The sequence below is a fragment of the Eptesicus fuscus genome, chromosome 16 (genome assembly GCF_027574615.1).
Source record: "Eptesicus fuscus isolate TK198812 chromosome 16, DD_ASM_mEF_20220401, whole genome shotgun sequence".
NCBI lineage: Eukaryota > Metazoa > Chordata > Mammalia > Chiroptera > Vespertilionidae > Eptesicus > Eptesicus fuscus.
In genome coordinates, this window is record NC_072488.1 from 53729873 (window position 1) to 53746167 (window position 16295).

At 44.3% G+C, this 16295-nt stretch overlaps 1 protein-coding gene across 1 annotated transcript in view; it reads left to right on the plus strand.

Annotated features, from left to right (window-relative positions):
* KCMF1 (potassium channel modulatory factor 1) overlaps positions 1 to 16295 on the plus strand; it is a 58308-nt gene that overhangs the window by 38891 nt on the left and 3122 nt on the right. Inside the window, exons 4-6 of the mRNA XM_054728587.1 lie at positions 5013 to 5114; positions 7715 to 7889; positions 11916 to 12198. Of these exons, the coding sequence (XP_054584562.1) occupies positions 5013 to 5114; positions 7715 to 7889; positions 11916 to 12198 (560 nt within the window). The remainder of the gene's footprint in view (positions 1 to 5012; positions 5115 to 7714; positions 7890 to 11915; positions 12199 to 16295) is intronic.

The following is a 16295-nucleotide window of genomic DNA, read 5'->3' on the forward strand; positions in this document are numbered from 1 at the left end:
ATTGGCTGCCTCCTGCACGCCCCCTACTGGGGATCGAGCCCGCAACCTGGGCATATGCCTTTGATCGAAATTGAACCTGGGACCTTTCAGTCTGCAGGCTGACACTCTTATCTACTGAGCCAAATTGGCCAGGGCTGCATAGTTTTTTAATAGTAGTTATTTTGAGCACATTTACTTATTTAAAATCAGATAGTTATACTTTGGATATTAAGGGTGATAGCCATTAGTATACCAGCAGATTACTTAGTTGATAGCAGAGAAGGAAATGATAAGAGACGCTTTGGATATTTCAGATTTGTTCTGGGATAATCCTATGTATATGTGTCGTGATACTTTTAAGAGATACTTCTATAAGAAATCAGTTTCTTAAGATGGTATGAAAATCAAAAGGGGAATCACTGAGATTATCTTAAAAACTAGCTTTCCCGTTGCAGGAAAAATCCTGCAATAGGATTTCCTGCTGCACTCTACTCCGCCTCCGTTCCTCCCTTGTCCCCCGCCTCACCTTCTCCTCCAGCCCACCGGCGTTTCCCTTCTCCCCCGGCCCCGCCTCTGCCCCGCCCTTGTCACCCGGCTCACCTTCTCCTCCAGCCCGCACGCGTTTCCCTTCGGCCCGCCTCCGCCCCGCCCTTGTCACCCGGTTCACCTTCTCCTCCAGCCCACCCGCATTTCCCTTCGGCCCCGCCTCCGCCTTCTCCTCCAGCCCACCCGCGTTTCCCTTCGGCCCCGCCTCCGCCCCGCCCTTGTCACCCGGCTCACCTTCTCCTCCAGCCCACCCGCGTTTCCCTTCGGCCCCGCCTCCGCCCCGCCCTTGTCACCCGGCTCACCTTCTCCTCCAGCCCGCCCGCGTTTCCCTTTGGCCCCGCCTCCGCCTCCACCCCGCCCTTGTCACCCGGCTCACCTTCTCCAGCCCGCCCGCGTTTCCCTTTGGCCCCGCCTCCGCCTCCACCCCGCCCTTGTCACCCGGCTCACCTTCTCCTCCAGCCCGCCCATGTTTTCCTTCGCCCCTGGCCCCGCCTCCGCCCCGCCCTTCTCCTCCTCCCCCCCCCCCTCCCCTCGGCTTGCTTGTTTCTTGGAAGCTTTACTCCCTTCTGCAGCTCTTGGCTTCTTTGGCCGCTGTCTTGATATGCAAATTAGCCGCCATCTTTGTTGGGGTAATTTGCATACTCGTCCTGATTGGTTGGTGGGCATAGCTTGGCTGGTGGGCGTGGCTTAGGTATAGCGAATGTGCGGTCAATTTGCATATTTGTCTATTATTAGATTAGATGAGGAAGGTGTCTGTGCCTACTATTGAAAGTATGTTATCTCTGGGTAGGGGTTTCATTACTCCTACTTTCCTCCGTGTTGAATTGAAATCCTGCAGGGGAAGGTGAACAGGCAGTTTTCAGAATGGGAAGAACATGTGAAAGGAAGTACGTGAAAGAGAGCAGCAGGTGGTAGAGACATTCATTTTGAATTCCTTTTTCTTTGGCCACTGGTCTGGTTTCTTCTTTCTCCTATGAAACACTGGTTTGTATAGTTCCATGTCCAGATAGTTAATTTCAAGTTGGTGCATAGAATGTTTTGCAGGGCCTGCAGGAATATTTGTCGGGAGGATAGTATAAAGTAAAGAAGGAAGCTCTGGCAATTGTTGGCAAAATATAAGGTAGCACAGAGTTCTTCATGTAACTTTCGAGCCTTCCCTCCTCCTACCACCTCTTTCCCCCCATGCCCCTTACATTTAAAAATAAAATAAACTGGTTAGGAAAATTATTTTAAGATGTCAATCTTGGTATTTAAAGTGAGGTCATTCCTTCTAAGAAGCCCTGCTGCACTCCGCCTCACTGAACAAGCTCCTTGGAGGAGAGGAGCATGCACACCTCTGTCCTCACCAGGCTCTAATTTCTAACAAGCATGTAAACGGTGTAACGCCACCAGCTTAGGTGGGTTCATCTCTGGTTCTTCACTAAAATTGTTGCTGGCTTTTGGGCACTGCCTCCATTCGTGTTCCCCTGCCACGGTCTGTTCTTATTGGCACCATTAAGCAATAAGCAGTTCCCATTTCCCTTTCTTAAAGTCCACATATAGAAGACCCAGCTTACCCTGGGGAAGACAGAAAAGTAAAGCTTTACATTGGGGTTTTCTCCTAGGAGAGCTCGGGTGCTCACAACTAGAGAATTGTGGGAAGTCAAGCTCTGGCTCTTTTGGAGTTATTTATTTAAAAAATATATATATTTTTTTTTTATTGATTTTAGAGATGAAGGGACAGAGAGATAGAAACATCAATGATGAGAGAGAATCATAGACTGGCTGTCTCCTGCATGCCCCACACTGAGGATCGAACCCACAACCAGGCATGTGCCCTGACCGGGAATCATCGAAACATAGCCTCCTGGTTCATAGGTCGACACTCAACCACTGAGCCATGTGGCTGGGCTGGAGTTATTTTTTATTGTGGCTAAATATGTTACTTCAAGGATTGTGAATCCCAGAACATCAACATGCATATGTAATTTATGTTTCTGTCCACAAAACATGTTTAAAAGCAAACCTCAATTACTTAGGACTTTTAAATCAAGTATAACATGTAAGGAAAACTAAAAACTTTTGTATATAACAAAAACCACTGAATTTCTAAATGCTAACTCTCTAGAAGCAGGTGACAGATCCAACCTCAGCGTTATACGGGAAAAATGGAACTGAGGAGAAAAACAAAACTTTATTTGAATTAATTCATATTTAATCATAAGTTAATTTCAGTGTTCCACTACAACAACAGAAAATTAGAATACTATCGAGTTGAACAGTGTACTTACTCAAATCTTGTAAGGACCTGTATCTGTTTTGGCAAAATGGATGACTACAGTGGCAGTAGGTGGAGAGATGGTTGTTATGGGAAATAAATTGAGTCTGCCAAGTGAGACCAGATAATAGAGAACCTTTAAAAAATAAAACTAGAATATTTTCCCATTTGTGTTCTTGAGGGTATTTCTCAGTCCTCTGGTGAACAATCAGGACAGCTGGCTACTAGGGCACAAGGAAAACTGGGATCACAGCAGAGTCATATTCTCAGGGGACTTATGCTTTCTAGTCTCTAGAACACAGTTTGTGTTGACTTAGGCTCTAGAAGTCAGAGCAGTTTTTCCCTGTGTCCAGTGTTGTCCTCCCAAGTCTCACCTTTCCCTGCCGCCTCATCTCCAGTGCCACTCTCCTCCCACACTGCTGGAAGAGGCAGTGAGGTCACCAATTGCCCCAAATTTTCTCCAGGTGAAAGAATTTAAGCACATGACACATGTATTGGCAAGATGAATAACATATCTCCTTAACTCTCTTAGAGAGGCACAAACCTAAAACTTGGACTGTTCCAGCTCCCCAGGGCTTCCTTTGCAGCAGGCCTGTATGCATGGCTGTGTTCTTTAAGATTGAAGTTCTTCCTACTTCAGGACTTAGCTACCACTCTTAGATCATCATCTGCCCTTTGGGCTTCTGAAAGAGTAAGCCTCTCCTCTGAAAGGTCTGAGTTCTTTCTGTCCTTCCCCTCCCCTGCCTCCTTTCACCACTTCTGTTGAAACCGCTGTTTCAGAATCCACATTTCTAACCTATCCAGCCTTCTCTGCCTCCCTATATGCCATTTTATCCCTACTTTCTCCTTCTATCCCTTGCCCTATGGCCCAAAGGAAGTTGGTCTTCTAATCCTTGACCGTGCCCTGATCCCAAGCTTTTGTCCCACCTCCCATCCCTCTGGAAAACAAGGATCTAAAAATGGGCTTCCACCCCACCCACCCATTTCCCCCCTGGAAGTCCCATTCATGAAGTTATAGAGCACATTTGCATATGATCTATAATCATTGTCTGTCTTATATCACATTGAAAGTATATAAATTTGTACAGTTGCACCATAATAAGAGTTTTGCTGTCTTATTTGGAGATTGATCCTGAAGTCTAGCTTATGGGGAAGCTTATGTTCCAGTTTTGACCATTCAAGACTGGACTTAGGCATGATGTGCACTAAATAGCACATTTTAAATATTTTTTATGGAACTATTTTGCTAGACCATGTAAATGAATCAGCCAAGCTGTTGGGAGGCTCACCAGAGCTCAAGTGTGAACTGTCTGGAACTGTTGTGTCTGACCTGAGGGACTGTCTGTTTTCACTCTGAGTGACAGCACGATGTGCTGCAGTTCTTGTTCAGGCCTCCATGTGTTCACTGGTTCAGGATCGGCTCTATTTTGCCTGGCTAAAACTTGGTAACAGTAGACTTTGTAGTAAAACTAGAGGCCCAGTGCACAACATTCGTGCACTGGGGGTGGGGTGTCCCTCAGCCCAGCCTGCGCCCTCTCTCAGTCCAGGACCCCTCAGGGAATGTCCGACTGCTGGCTTAGGCCCGCTGGGGAGCAGGCCTAAGCCGCCAGTCGGACATCCCCCGAGGGGTCCTTAGCACTGCTGCAGAGGTGGGAGAGGCTCCTGCCACCACTGCTGCACTTGCCAGCCATGAGCCCGGCTTATGGCTGAGTGGACCACCAGGGAGCAGCTCCTGCATCAAGTGTCTGCCCCCTAGTGGTAAGTGCGCGTCATAGCGACTGGCCATTGCACCATTAGGTCGATTTACATAATAGGGTTTTATTATATAGGACTAGAGGCCCGGTGCATGAGATTTGTGCACTCGGGGGGGTCCTTCAGCCCGGTCTGCACCCTCTCGCAGTCCAGAAGCCCTTGGGGAATATCTGACTGACAGCTTAGCACTGCCACGGAGGTGGGAGAGGCTTGCGCCACCGCCACTGCACTCGCCAGCCATGAGCCTGGCTCAGGGCTTCTGGCAGAGTGGCGCTCCCCTTGTGGGAGCGCACTAACCACCAGGGGGCAACTCCTGTGTTGAGCGTCTGCCCCCAGTGGTCATGACGTGCATGTCATAGTGACTGGTCGTTCCGCCATTCGGTTGATTTGCATATTAGCCTTTTATTATATAGGATAGTCATTCAGAAAGATGTCTGATCACTGTTCATTAATTACATCTGCTTTCTTTGCATTTCAGATTTGTCCTATATGTGCAGCATTACCTGGAGGCGATCCTAATCATGTCACGGACGACTTTGCAGCTCATCTGACACTTGAACACAGAGCCCCTAGAGATTTAATATCCTTTGTTTTATTTGGGGTTTTTTTGTTGTTAATCTTCACCTGAGGATATTTTTTCCATTGCTTTTCAGAGAGTGGAGGGGCGGGGGGAGAGAGAGAGAAAACCATCCATGTGAGAGAGACACATCTACTGGCTGCCTCCCACACGCACTCTGACCAGAAGTGAACCTGCAACCCAGGTGTGTGCCCTTGACCAGGAATCAAACGTGCCACCCTTCGGTGCACAGGCCGACACACTATCCACTGAGCAACACTGGCCAGGGTTCATTTTGATTGTTTTTAAGGACGGTATTCTCATAGAGAAAAACTAACCTTCAATTTATTTTATTTAGTTTATTAGGTGTTTTCTTAAAAGTGATTCAGTGTTGAGATACAGTTTCTTATTTCTCTTTTTATTTACTGACTTTTATATGAGTCATGCTCATTAAGTGAAAGTTGACTTGCTCATCATTGTTAGTTTATTACAAACAGATATTTAAGACAGTATTTTCATACAAAAGAGGTAAATGCTAATCCAAATTAAAATCTGTTTGCTGTTGCCTCCTCCTACGATGGGTGGGATGGTGGGCAGACGTGCCCTTGGGGCTGTTTTCCCTTTGGAGTCCCCTTCTCCAGGGAAAGCCGTTCCTGTGCAGACTCTGTAGGAGAGCACACGGTCGGTCCAGCTCTGAACTCCCTTCCCACTCTCGTTTCTGCTTCCCCTTCCAAGCCCAGCCCAAGGCAGTTGCTAGTAGTTCCCTGTGACCTCCTGAAGTTTACCAGCCCACCAGTGATTAATTTTGTAGACTCCGTGCTCGGGTTTCAGGTTATGAATTGTTTTTCTAAAACTGTCACCAATTAATTCAGTTTGTAAAGGTGTCAGTGTTCATTCCATTTTGAAGTGATTCGAGCACTAATCACAAGACTTTATTCTTATAAAGTCTTTATTCTTTTTTTAAATATATATATTTTTATTAATTTCAGAGAGGAAGGGAGAGAGAGATAGAAACATCAATGTTGAGAGGGATTCATTGATTGGGTGCCTTCATCACGCCCCCTACTGGTGATCGAGCCCCCAACCCGAGCATGTGCCCTTGACTGGAATCAAACCTGGGACCCTTCAGTCCGAAGGCTGACACTCTTATCCAATGAGCCAAACTGGCTAGGGCTAAAGTTTTTATTCTTATTCTTTTGAATGCCTTTTGGCAATCATAATTTAACCTTGGATCTATTGAGAAAGAAACAGGTTTCCTGGTTTTCTTTCTCCTATCCCTTGCTCACAGTTCCTAACTTTCTAACTGGAAATAGGGCCCTTTAGAGTTATGGGGAGATACGTGGAAGCCAATGGAAAGTAAAGATATGGACCCAGCCTGAGATATTAGCATGTCAGCCTGAGCTGAGCCAGTACTCGGTGAACAGAGGAAACGCTTTTTCTCCTAAGAGCAGGGACCCTGAAGGCAACATGAAAAGAGCAGTGATTTCCTTTTTTTAAGGCATAAGAAAACCCAAATGGGCCCAAAGTACTTAAGCCTTTGAGTCACTTGCATTTTGTGTAGAAGAATCCTATAATAGTACCCAGAATGACTGTGCTTGGTCCATGCTCACTCCATCTCCCATGAAGAAGCTAGGCAAGGAATTAAAACCAAGCTGTTATCCTGAACTTTCCTGCAAGTTCAAGGGCGTCTAGTGAAGTTGGTGTCCATTCACTAGAATGTCCCACATCATTTACATCTATTTCTGTGAGATTTTTTTTATAAGAGTCTCTGGTTACTAAGAGAAGATAAAACTATATAAAATGGAAGAGTAGCAGAAGGCATTTGTTACATTTTAGATTCCAAATGAGCATTACCATGAAGTTCTAGAAACAAAATGCTGGCATAGCAGGGATCCTGGAAGCATTCTAATTTTTCAGGGGCTTCAGGTGCTACCTGGTAACTTTGACATGAGGGAGTGGCTTCTCACTAAGCCTCCTAAGCTCCAGAACCTTTTTTTTTTTTTTTTTTTTTAGCAGCAGCACTGAAGAACTTACAGACAACATTTTAAAACTAGTAACCCAGAGGACTCTCGCTCTTCAATGTAAATTATTCATACTATTCCTTTCTCATTACAGACAATGAGATTTGGTTAGCTTATATATTAGCACAGATCTAAAAACTGATGCTTATTAGTTGTGGTCACTTCATTGTGAACATATAAGAAATTCAGCACTGAGAGCATGGTTAGGGAATGTCTCAGCTGGGGTATCTGACCGGGCAATGCCTCTCACTTTGTCTGGCGGTGTTACTCTGGTTATTGTAGCTGGAACCAGGAAGAAATTTTTTCTTCCTGGAGAAGCTTTTCCCTTTGAACACACACACACACACACACACACACACACACACACACAATATACACACACTCACGTTGCTTTGTATTTGGGTGGCTTTTTTTTTTTTTTTTAGAGTTAATAGCCCTTATATAGTTACAGATATAGTTGTGATATTTTGTACTCTAAATTAAATGTGCTATTTTGGAATGCTTACAATTTAGGAAATCTCCACTTATCTAGCAAGGGCTCAAGTGATTTTTTTCTTTTCTGTCCGTAAAATACTTGGTTTTCCCCCTTAACTTTGGAGTTATGATGAATCGAGTGGTGTTCGACACGTACGTAGAATGTTTCACCCTGGCCGGGGACTAGGAGGTCCTCGTGCTCGTAGATCAAACATGCACTTTACTAGCAGTTCTACTGGTGGACTTTCTTCTTCTCAGAGTTCATATTCTCCAAGCAATAGGGAAGCCATGGATCCTATAGCTGGTAAGTTAGTTTGACATTAATAAATGGAATGGCCGGGAAGGGGGCTCCCTTTAAGGTTTTTTGGTGGGATTTGTGGTCCCGATCTCTTAACACACTCATTTTTCCCCAAATTTTTATAATTATAAAGTATTTTTAAAATAGACAACATAATGTTCATATTATTCTGGCATTTTTTTTAAGTAGTTAGAGGCATAAGATAATAAGACATAGCTCTATGTTCTGTTTGTGGCCTTCATTGAAACCCAAGAAAATCATAAGAGGGTTCAATTAAAAGACCACCAGAATCATGGTTCAACCTCCACAAATACACAGATAAGAAAACTAATTGACAAGACTAAAGAATTCAGCTTGGAGAGAACCAAGATGGCAGCATAGGTAAACACCTAAACTGCTGCCTTGCACAATAATTTCAAAACTACAACTAAAAGACAAAACAGACATCATCCAGAACCACAGGAAAGCTGGCTGAGTGGAAATTCTACAACTAGAAGGAAAGAGAAAAGCATATTGAGACTCAGAGGAGCTGCAAAAGGCTGAGGAACGGAGACGCGCGCGCGGAGAGGACTGGCGGCTGAGTGCGCGGCTGGATTTCTCAAGCGGGAAGGAGACAGAAGCTCCCAACTGTGCTGCACTCCAGTTCCGGGTGAGACTCTGGGAACCCAGACTCATTCGGGGGGAAATCTGGACTGTCAGGAAAAGAGAAAAGCCCACTGAGACTCAGGGGAGCTGCGGAAGGCAGAGGTCCAGAGGCGCACGTGCAGAGAGGGCGGGCAACTGAGTATGCAGCTGGCTTTCTCAAGCAGGAGGGAGACAGAAGCTCCCAACTGCACTGAACTCCAGTTCCAGGTGAGACTCTGGGGACCCAGACTCATTGGGGGAGAAACTGGACTATCTGGCAGCAGGCGAAACTCAAGGGCGGCTTTCTCTCAGAGGTGCTTGCAGCAATTACCGAGGGACATTGAGACCCAGGGGCCTCATAGGGCAGGGCTGACTGACGGGAAGCCAAGGCTGTCTGCTCTGCCCTGAGACTCAGCCCCATTCAAGCTGAGCACAGAGGCTTTTGCAATTTTGCAAGTCTTGTCTCATAAGGGTGTCTCCAACACAGAAGTTCTCCCAGAGTAGACACAGCTGATCCTCACAGCCAATTGGCCTGGAGGTCAATTCCTCCCAGTGATACCAATAACAATCAAGACTTAGCTACAACAAGACACTGCACACAGCCCACAAAGGGTTGCACCAAGAGTGTCCACCTCAGGTAACTGGGGAGGCTGAGCCACTGGGCCCTATAGGACACCTAGCACACAAAGCTACTCTACCAACTCAGGGAAGCAGTGAAAATGTGGAGACAAAGAAACAGATCACAAATGAAAAAAATGGAGGAAAACAAACGACTGGAGATAGAGTTCAAAACCATGGTTATAAGGTTTTTCAAGAATTTCCTAGAAAAGGCTGATAAATTTAGCGAGTCCCTCGAGGATATGAAAAAGGACCAACTAGAAATTAAACATACACTGACTGAAATGAAGAATATTATACAGAGACCCAACAGCAGACTAGAGGAACGCAAGAATCAAGTCAAAGATTTGAAATACAAAGAAGCAAAAACACTCAACCGGAAAAGAAAAAAGAATCCAAAAATTTGAAGATAGTGTAAGGAGCATCTGGGACAACCTCAAGCGTACCAACATCCGAATTATAGGGGTGCCAGAAGAAGAGAAAGAGCAAGATACTGAAAACCTATTTGAAGAAATAATGACCAAAAACTTCCCCCACCTGGTGAAAGAAATAGACTTAGAAGTCCAAGAAGCGCACAGAACCCCAAACAAAAGGAATCCAAAGAGGACCACACCAAGACGCATCATAATTAAAATGCCAAGAGCAAAAGACAAAAAGAGAATATTAAAAGCAGCAAGAGAAAAACAGTTAATTACCTACAAGGGAGCACCCATACAATTGTCAGCTGATTTCTCAACAGAAAACGATGCAGGCCAGGAGGTAGTGGCAAGAAATACTCAAAGTGATGAACAACAAGAACCTACAACCAAGATTACTCTACCCAGCAAAGCTATCATTCAGAATTGAAGGTCAGATAAAGAGCTTCACAGATAGAAAAAGCTAAAGGAGTCCTCATCAACACCAAACCAGTATATGAAATGCTGAAAGGTATTCTTTAAGAAGAGGAAGAAGAAGAAAAAGGTAAAGATAAAAATTATGAACAAATAACATATCTATCAAAAAGTGAATCTAAAAATCAAGTGAATAAAAAATCTGATGAACAGAATAAGCTGGTGAATATAATAGAATCAGGGGCATAGAATGAGAGGGGACTGACACTTCTCGGGGGGAAAGAGGTGTGGGGGTTGCGGGAAGAGACTGGACAAAAATCGTACACCTATGGATGAGGACAGTGCGGGGAGGTAAGGGCAGAGGGTTGGGTGGGAACCGGGTGGAGGGGAAGCTATGGGGGGAAAAAAGGAACAATTGTAATAATCTGAACAATAAAGATTTATTAAATTTAAAAAAAAAAGAATTCAGCTCTTCTCATGCAAGAAAGTAAAGTAGGAATTTCTCTGTTCTTGCTTTGTTTTGGGAGCTATGTTGGTATCAAACATACCAAAAAGTACATGTTTTAGTAGCTTGGTGAAGTCTTACTAAAAAACAACATTTGAACATGGAGTTTATAGCAAGTTGCAGGGTTTAGTGCATGGCCAACCTAGAAGCCAGCCACAGAACACAGGAGTTGAGAATCAAAATAAAATGTCAGAAATCACTGTAGGTAATGGGAGGAGGATAGACTTTGGGTGGATGTGCACACTAAATAGAGTATACAGATATCGAATTATGTTGTACACCTGGAATTTATATCATGTTATTAACCATTGTTACCTCAGTAAATTTAATTTTTTTTTTTTTTTAAGTAAGTGTATCCTAAAATTGACAGGCACAGACAGGCAGTGAGACTGGGAGGCCTGGAGCAGGTCTGAGTGTGCACACGGTGCCTGGAAGCCATGGTGTGGCTCGCAGAGCATGCTGACACACGGACAGGCGTAAATCTGTGACGGAAACTAGGACCCATTTTACTCATAACTGTTCTCTAAAATGTGAGATATGCATGTAAAATCTTCATTCCAGATGTGCTTTGGGCATTGGATTTGCAATACATTCAATAAACTGAGTTTTGGATTTTAAAAAATGTTTATTTATGCAAAGGAAATCCAGTATTTACTTGCTCTCTTTGATAGCGAGGTTCTAAAACTAAAACTTAAAATAGTTTCTCAGCTGAGTTTTAATGATGAAGAACATTTGATAGCCTGGGAATGTCTACAAGGCAATTGTCAACTCCAGGTGACCCTCCAGGTGGGAGAAGGCATGACTGCACCTTCTTAGATGAAGATGCAGGGACAGAGGTCACCTCACTCTTAATGAGGGTGGATCGGAATAGAGCAAGGAGGCTGCACAGTCGGGGCCCATCAGCCTTACTCCAGAGTCCAGTGGTGCTCTGGACTTCTCATGTGATAGTGCCAGAGGGAAGGCCGAGGCAAGTGGGAAAGGTCTCTTGGATTTCATTCTGATCATTCATTCATTCAATCACTGAGTAAATGTTTGAGTGCCTACTATGTATCCGGCACTATTCTAAGAACTGGGAAGTGTCTTGTTTTGGTGGAATTCATGCAGAGGGTTTATACTCTGATTGGTTAGAGGATGAACCACTTTAATCTACTAAAAAGTAGAGAAAGTATAACTAAATTAGCTCATTAAGCAAATAACTTCAACAATCTGTTATATTTAGCCTAAAACAAAAATAATTGTATGTGGGTTAATATTCATATGTGCATTCCCCACACATAACACCTCCTGCCTCCAAGAGGTATTCTAAAAAGTGTTGAGTTCCAAACTGAAACTAAATGTTGCCATGGGTACCTGCCTGTGGGCCCTCCATTTTAATGTTCCTCAGGTAGAAGAGTGCACCATTTTGTTTTCTGCAATATTTAAGTAGACATTAATCATCTTCATTTCCATTGGCAGAGCTTTTATCTCAGTTATCAGGAGTGAGACGTTCTGCAGGAGGACAGCTTAATTCTTCTGGCCCTTCCGCTTCTCAGTTACAACAACTGCAGATGCAGCTGCAGCTAGAACGGCAGCACGCCCAGGCGGCACGGCAGCAACTGGAGACCGCACGCAATGCAAGCCGGCGCACTAACACAAGCAGTGTCACCACTACAATCACACAGTCCACGGCAACACCCAACCCAGCTAACACCGAAAGCAGTCAGCAGACTCTCCAGAATTCCCAGTTTCTTTTAACAAGGTAGCTCATTTATTAACATTTCTTTCAGAAGCAGCGTTTCATTAGCTCTACTCAGTCTGAAATGATCTTTTCTCTTTTGTGCTTATGTATGTTCTTGAACACTCTGTCTTTGATCAAACCATTAAAGCCCATGGGTCTTTGATCAGAATTGCACATTCAACCTAGCCAGTGTGGCTCAGTGGTTGAGCCTCGACCTATGAACCAGGAGGTCACAGTTCTATTCCTGGTCAGGGCACATGCCCAGATTGCCGGCTTTCTCTCCAGTAGGGGCATGCAGGAGATAGTCGATCAATGATTCTCATCATTGATGTTTCTATCTCTCTCTCTCCCTTCCTCTTTGAAATCAATAAAAAAATACTTTAAAAAACACACACAAAACTGCACGTTTAATATTTCCCTAAGTATATGGAAAAATAATTCTTATTTCAGATAAAGTAAGAATGTTGGTGATCCTGTTCTAACAGCATATCATTATCTAATAAGAATTTTTTTTCCCAGGTTGCCCATAAAACTTAAACACCATATCATTACATATATGGGATGTATTAGGTACATTTGTTATAATTAATTTCTTTTTATTACCATTTTCAGTCTGCTATGAAATATTAAAAGATACAAGAGAGGATTTCATAACATGGTTTTCTCCTGTGACTTTGTAAAGAAGCGGTATTTAAATTCTTATGGTCAGCATACACAAAAGTACTAAAAAAGGGTTTGTCACAGTGTAAAAAAATATTCAGTAAGTGGCTCTACTGGATGGAGTAGAATTTGTATTTGCTTCTAAAAACTACCATTAGCAACTGAATATGTTCCTGTGCCCAAAACCTCACAGGCATTTGCTGTGACTTTTAAGAATATAAAGGAGTTTAGAAAGAGCAATGATGAGTAGACTTTGGCCCAACAGAGAGTGAATCTGGACTAATTTGGGCTTTTAATGGAACATAGAGGAAAATAAATTAAAACTAAAATAAAGAAGAAAACTACGGTAGCCCTCGCCAGCTTGGCTCAGTGGATAGAGCATCCCTCTGAAGGGTCCCAGGTTCGATTCTGGTCAAGGGCACATGCTCGGGTTGTGGGCTCGATCCCCAGTAGGGGGCGTGCAGGAGGCAGTTTATCAATGATTCTCTCTAATCATTGATGTTTCTATCTTTCCCTCTCCCTTCCTCTCTGAAATCAATGAAAATATATTTTTTTAAAAAAGAAAACTGTAATCCATCAGTTGTCTCTAAAATGCAATGTGTGTGACAGTTAGATGTTAGAAGGAAATACTATTTCTATGTAAATGTTTTTATCTCATACTCTTACATATCTCTGGCACATTTACCGAGTTGTACTAGTAAATAATGTACTGTGGATGCAGAATAGAAAGTGTTTGTGGACCCTGACTAGAACCCCAGTTTGGCACTTACTGGTTTGGACATTAGGCAAGTCACTAACTTCTCCAAACATCAATGTTATCATTGATATTCTATGAGTTTTGAGAGAATTGTTTTCAGGATGAATTGAAATACTGGTATGTATAGGTTCTGGCTCAGCATCTGGCATAGAGTAAAGGCCCAGTTAATGGGGCCCATTATTATCATTTGTTATGGATCTAAGACGTAAGTTTCAAGTGGGGAATTTACCTTTAGATTGTCAGAAAATGTTGCTTTACCATAAATCACAGAGCCACAGATAGCTCCAGCCTACTGCCATGTAACCTTACCTGTAGGGATTGACCAGCAGCAAACCTCTAAGTTGCCAGATGTAGGTTCCTACTTCAGAAAGGAGACCTACCAATGCGTGTATCCTCTGAGAGCCCACTGACCTGTGGGTGGAATGAATGTCTAGCCAGTGCCCTTTAGAAAAGACATCTTTCTACGCTTGCCCCATTGTTTGTTTTTTCGTTGTTGTTTTGTTAGCCCCAGACCCAGTGGGCTTGATGTGGGATTTTTCTCTACAGTTTTTCTACACTAGACATCCAGCTCCCGGGGAATGCTGTGGTGACTCTGAGTGCTTTCCTTCGATTCTTGAAGGCCCCTGCTGTCATCTGATGCTGTACATTGCATAGCACCTTGCAGTTTGTAGACCATTTCCCACATCTTTCATTGCATCATTTGTTCCTGAATCACTATTTACCTAAGGCAGTATTTCCCCAAAAATATTCCCTGGAACTTTATATATTCTAAGGAATATATGTAGTTAATTATGTTCATTTTTTTCCCTAATGAATAAGTTTGGGCAAAACTAAGTAACCGAAATAATTTATTTACTGTTGGACTTCTCAGAACTTCAAGTAGTATATGAACATGCCTTGTGTTGTTCAAGGCCAGGAGAGTGGCTGCAGTATCTCCAGGCAAAAACCTGGTCTCTGCTCACACAGCTATTCTGCGCTATGTGTGAGCTCAAGCCTGACCTTTGGTCTCTTTGGCCAGAGACAATTTCTGTTCGTGTTGCCCTGAAACTGATGGTGAGAACACAATTTTTTGGGATTCAAAATGGTTGACCTTTTAGAAGTGATTAAGTGCCTGTGTCAGGTTTCAGTCTTGGAGGTGGAGCCAGCTATTTTGGCTACTTCTCCATCCCAGGTGCAGTCTGGCCCATCAGAAACCTAGCCCTCATGCCAGATTTTAGCTACCTCTCAGGAATGAAACTTTTTTCAGTTATTTCCTAAAATAACAAAACAGTAATATTGGAATTACATGATCTCCAAAGGATTGGAGCCTCAGCCTATATGCTTCTAGTTTTTCTGCTTACTATATAGTTATTCCTCTATACATACTTTATTTTTCTATAAGGGCTTTGACTTAGACTTAGGGTTGTTCCCCCAACCCCCCTTTTCTGGAGGCCTTTTCCAAAACGAAGGGTGTGGAATGTATTTCAATTCTTAATACTTTTATAGTTTTTGATTGAGAATATGTAGCCTATTGCTCAGTCTTCTATTCCATTTGATACTTGTGATATTCTTTTTTTTAAAATGTTTTTATTGATTTTAGAGAGGGGAGGAAGGGAGAAGGAGAGAGAGACACCAATCGGCTGCCTCCTGCACGCCTCCCATGGGGGATCAAGCCCACCACCCTGCATGCCCTGACTGGGAAGCAAACCTGCGTCCTCTTTCTTGGTGCATGGGACGGTGCTCAACCCGCTGAGCCACACGGGCCAGGACTCTTATGACAGTCTTATTTGTTTTTTACCATAAATGTCCTCAGTCGTTTTCTTGCGATGTTGATTTAATGGCTTTTTATGTAATTACTTTCCACATCCTTTTGCTTTCTTCAAGTTCTGAAATTCAGATATTTTCCTTTGTTTTCTGTGCCATAGTCATTTTGTGGTGTTGAATTTGACAACTATGAGATTTTGAGCATCACTTAACCTCTGCTTCAGTTTCCTCTTCCTTTAAAATGTTGATAATAACAGAACTTAACTCATAGGAGTTAAAAGAGATACTACATACAAAAAGCACTTAACACAGAGCCTGGCCTCTAGGAAGTGCCCAGTATGTATCCTTCATTGTTACTTTGTGAAGCACCTGTCCTGTGCCTCTCAGCATCGGTGGGACAGCGGAGGGCAGGTGCCGCTGTAGTGGAGATGGAGCAGGCCCCTGTGTGCCACTGGTGCTCCCGGCTCTCAGGGAGCAGCTCTGCCCGGAGTAGCCCCACTGTGCCCCAGGTGCACCCAGTTCTTAGGGAGCAGCTCTGCCCGGAGTAGCCCCACTGTGCCCCAGGTGCTCCCGGCTCTCAGGGAGCAGCTCTGCCCGGAGTAGCCACACTGTGCCCCAGGTGCTCCCGGCTCAGGGAGCAGCTCTGCCCGGAGTAGCCCCACTGTGCCCCAGGTGCACCCGGTTCTCAGGGAGCAGCTCTGCCCGGAGTAGCCCCACTGTGCCCCAGGTGCACCCGGTTCTCAGGGAGCAGCTCTGCCCGGAGTAGCCCCACTGTGCCCCAGGTGCACCCAGTTCTCAGGGAGCAGCTCTGCCCGGAGTAGCCCCACTGTGCCCCAGGTGCTCCCGGCTCAGGGAGCAGCTCTGCCCGGAGTAGCCCCACTGTGCCCCAGGTGCACCCGGTTCTCAGGGAGCAGCTCTACCCGGAGTAGCCCCACTGTGCCCCAGGTGCTCCCGGCTC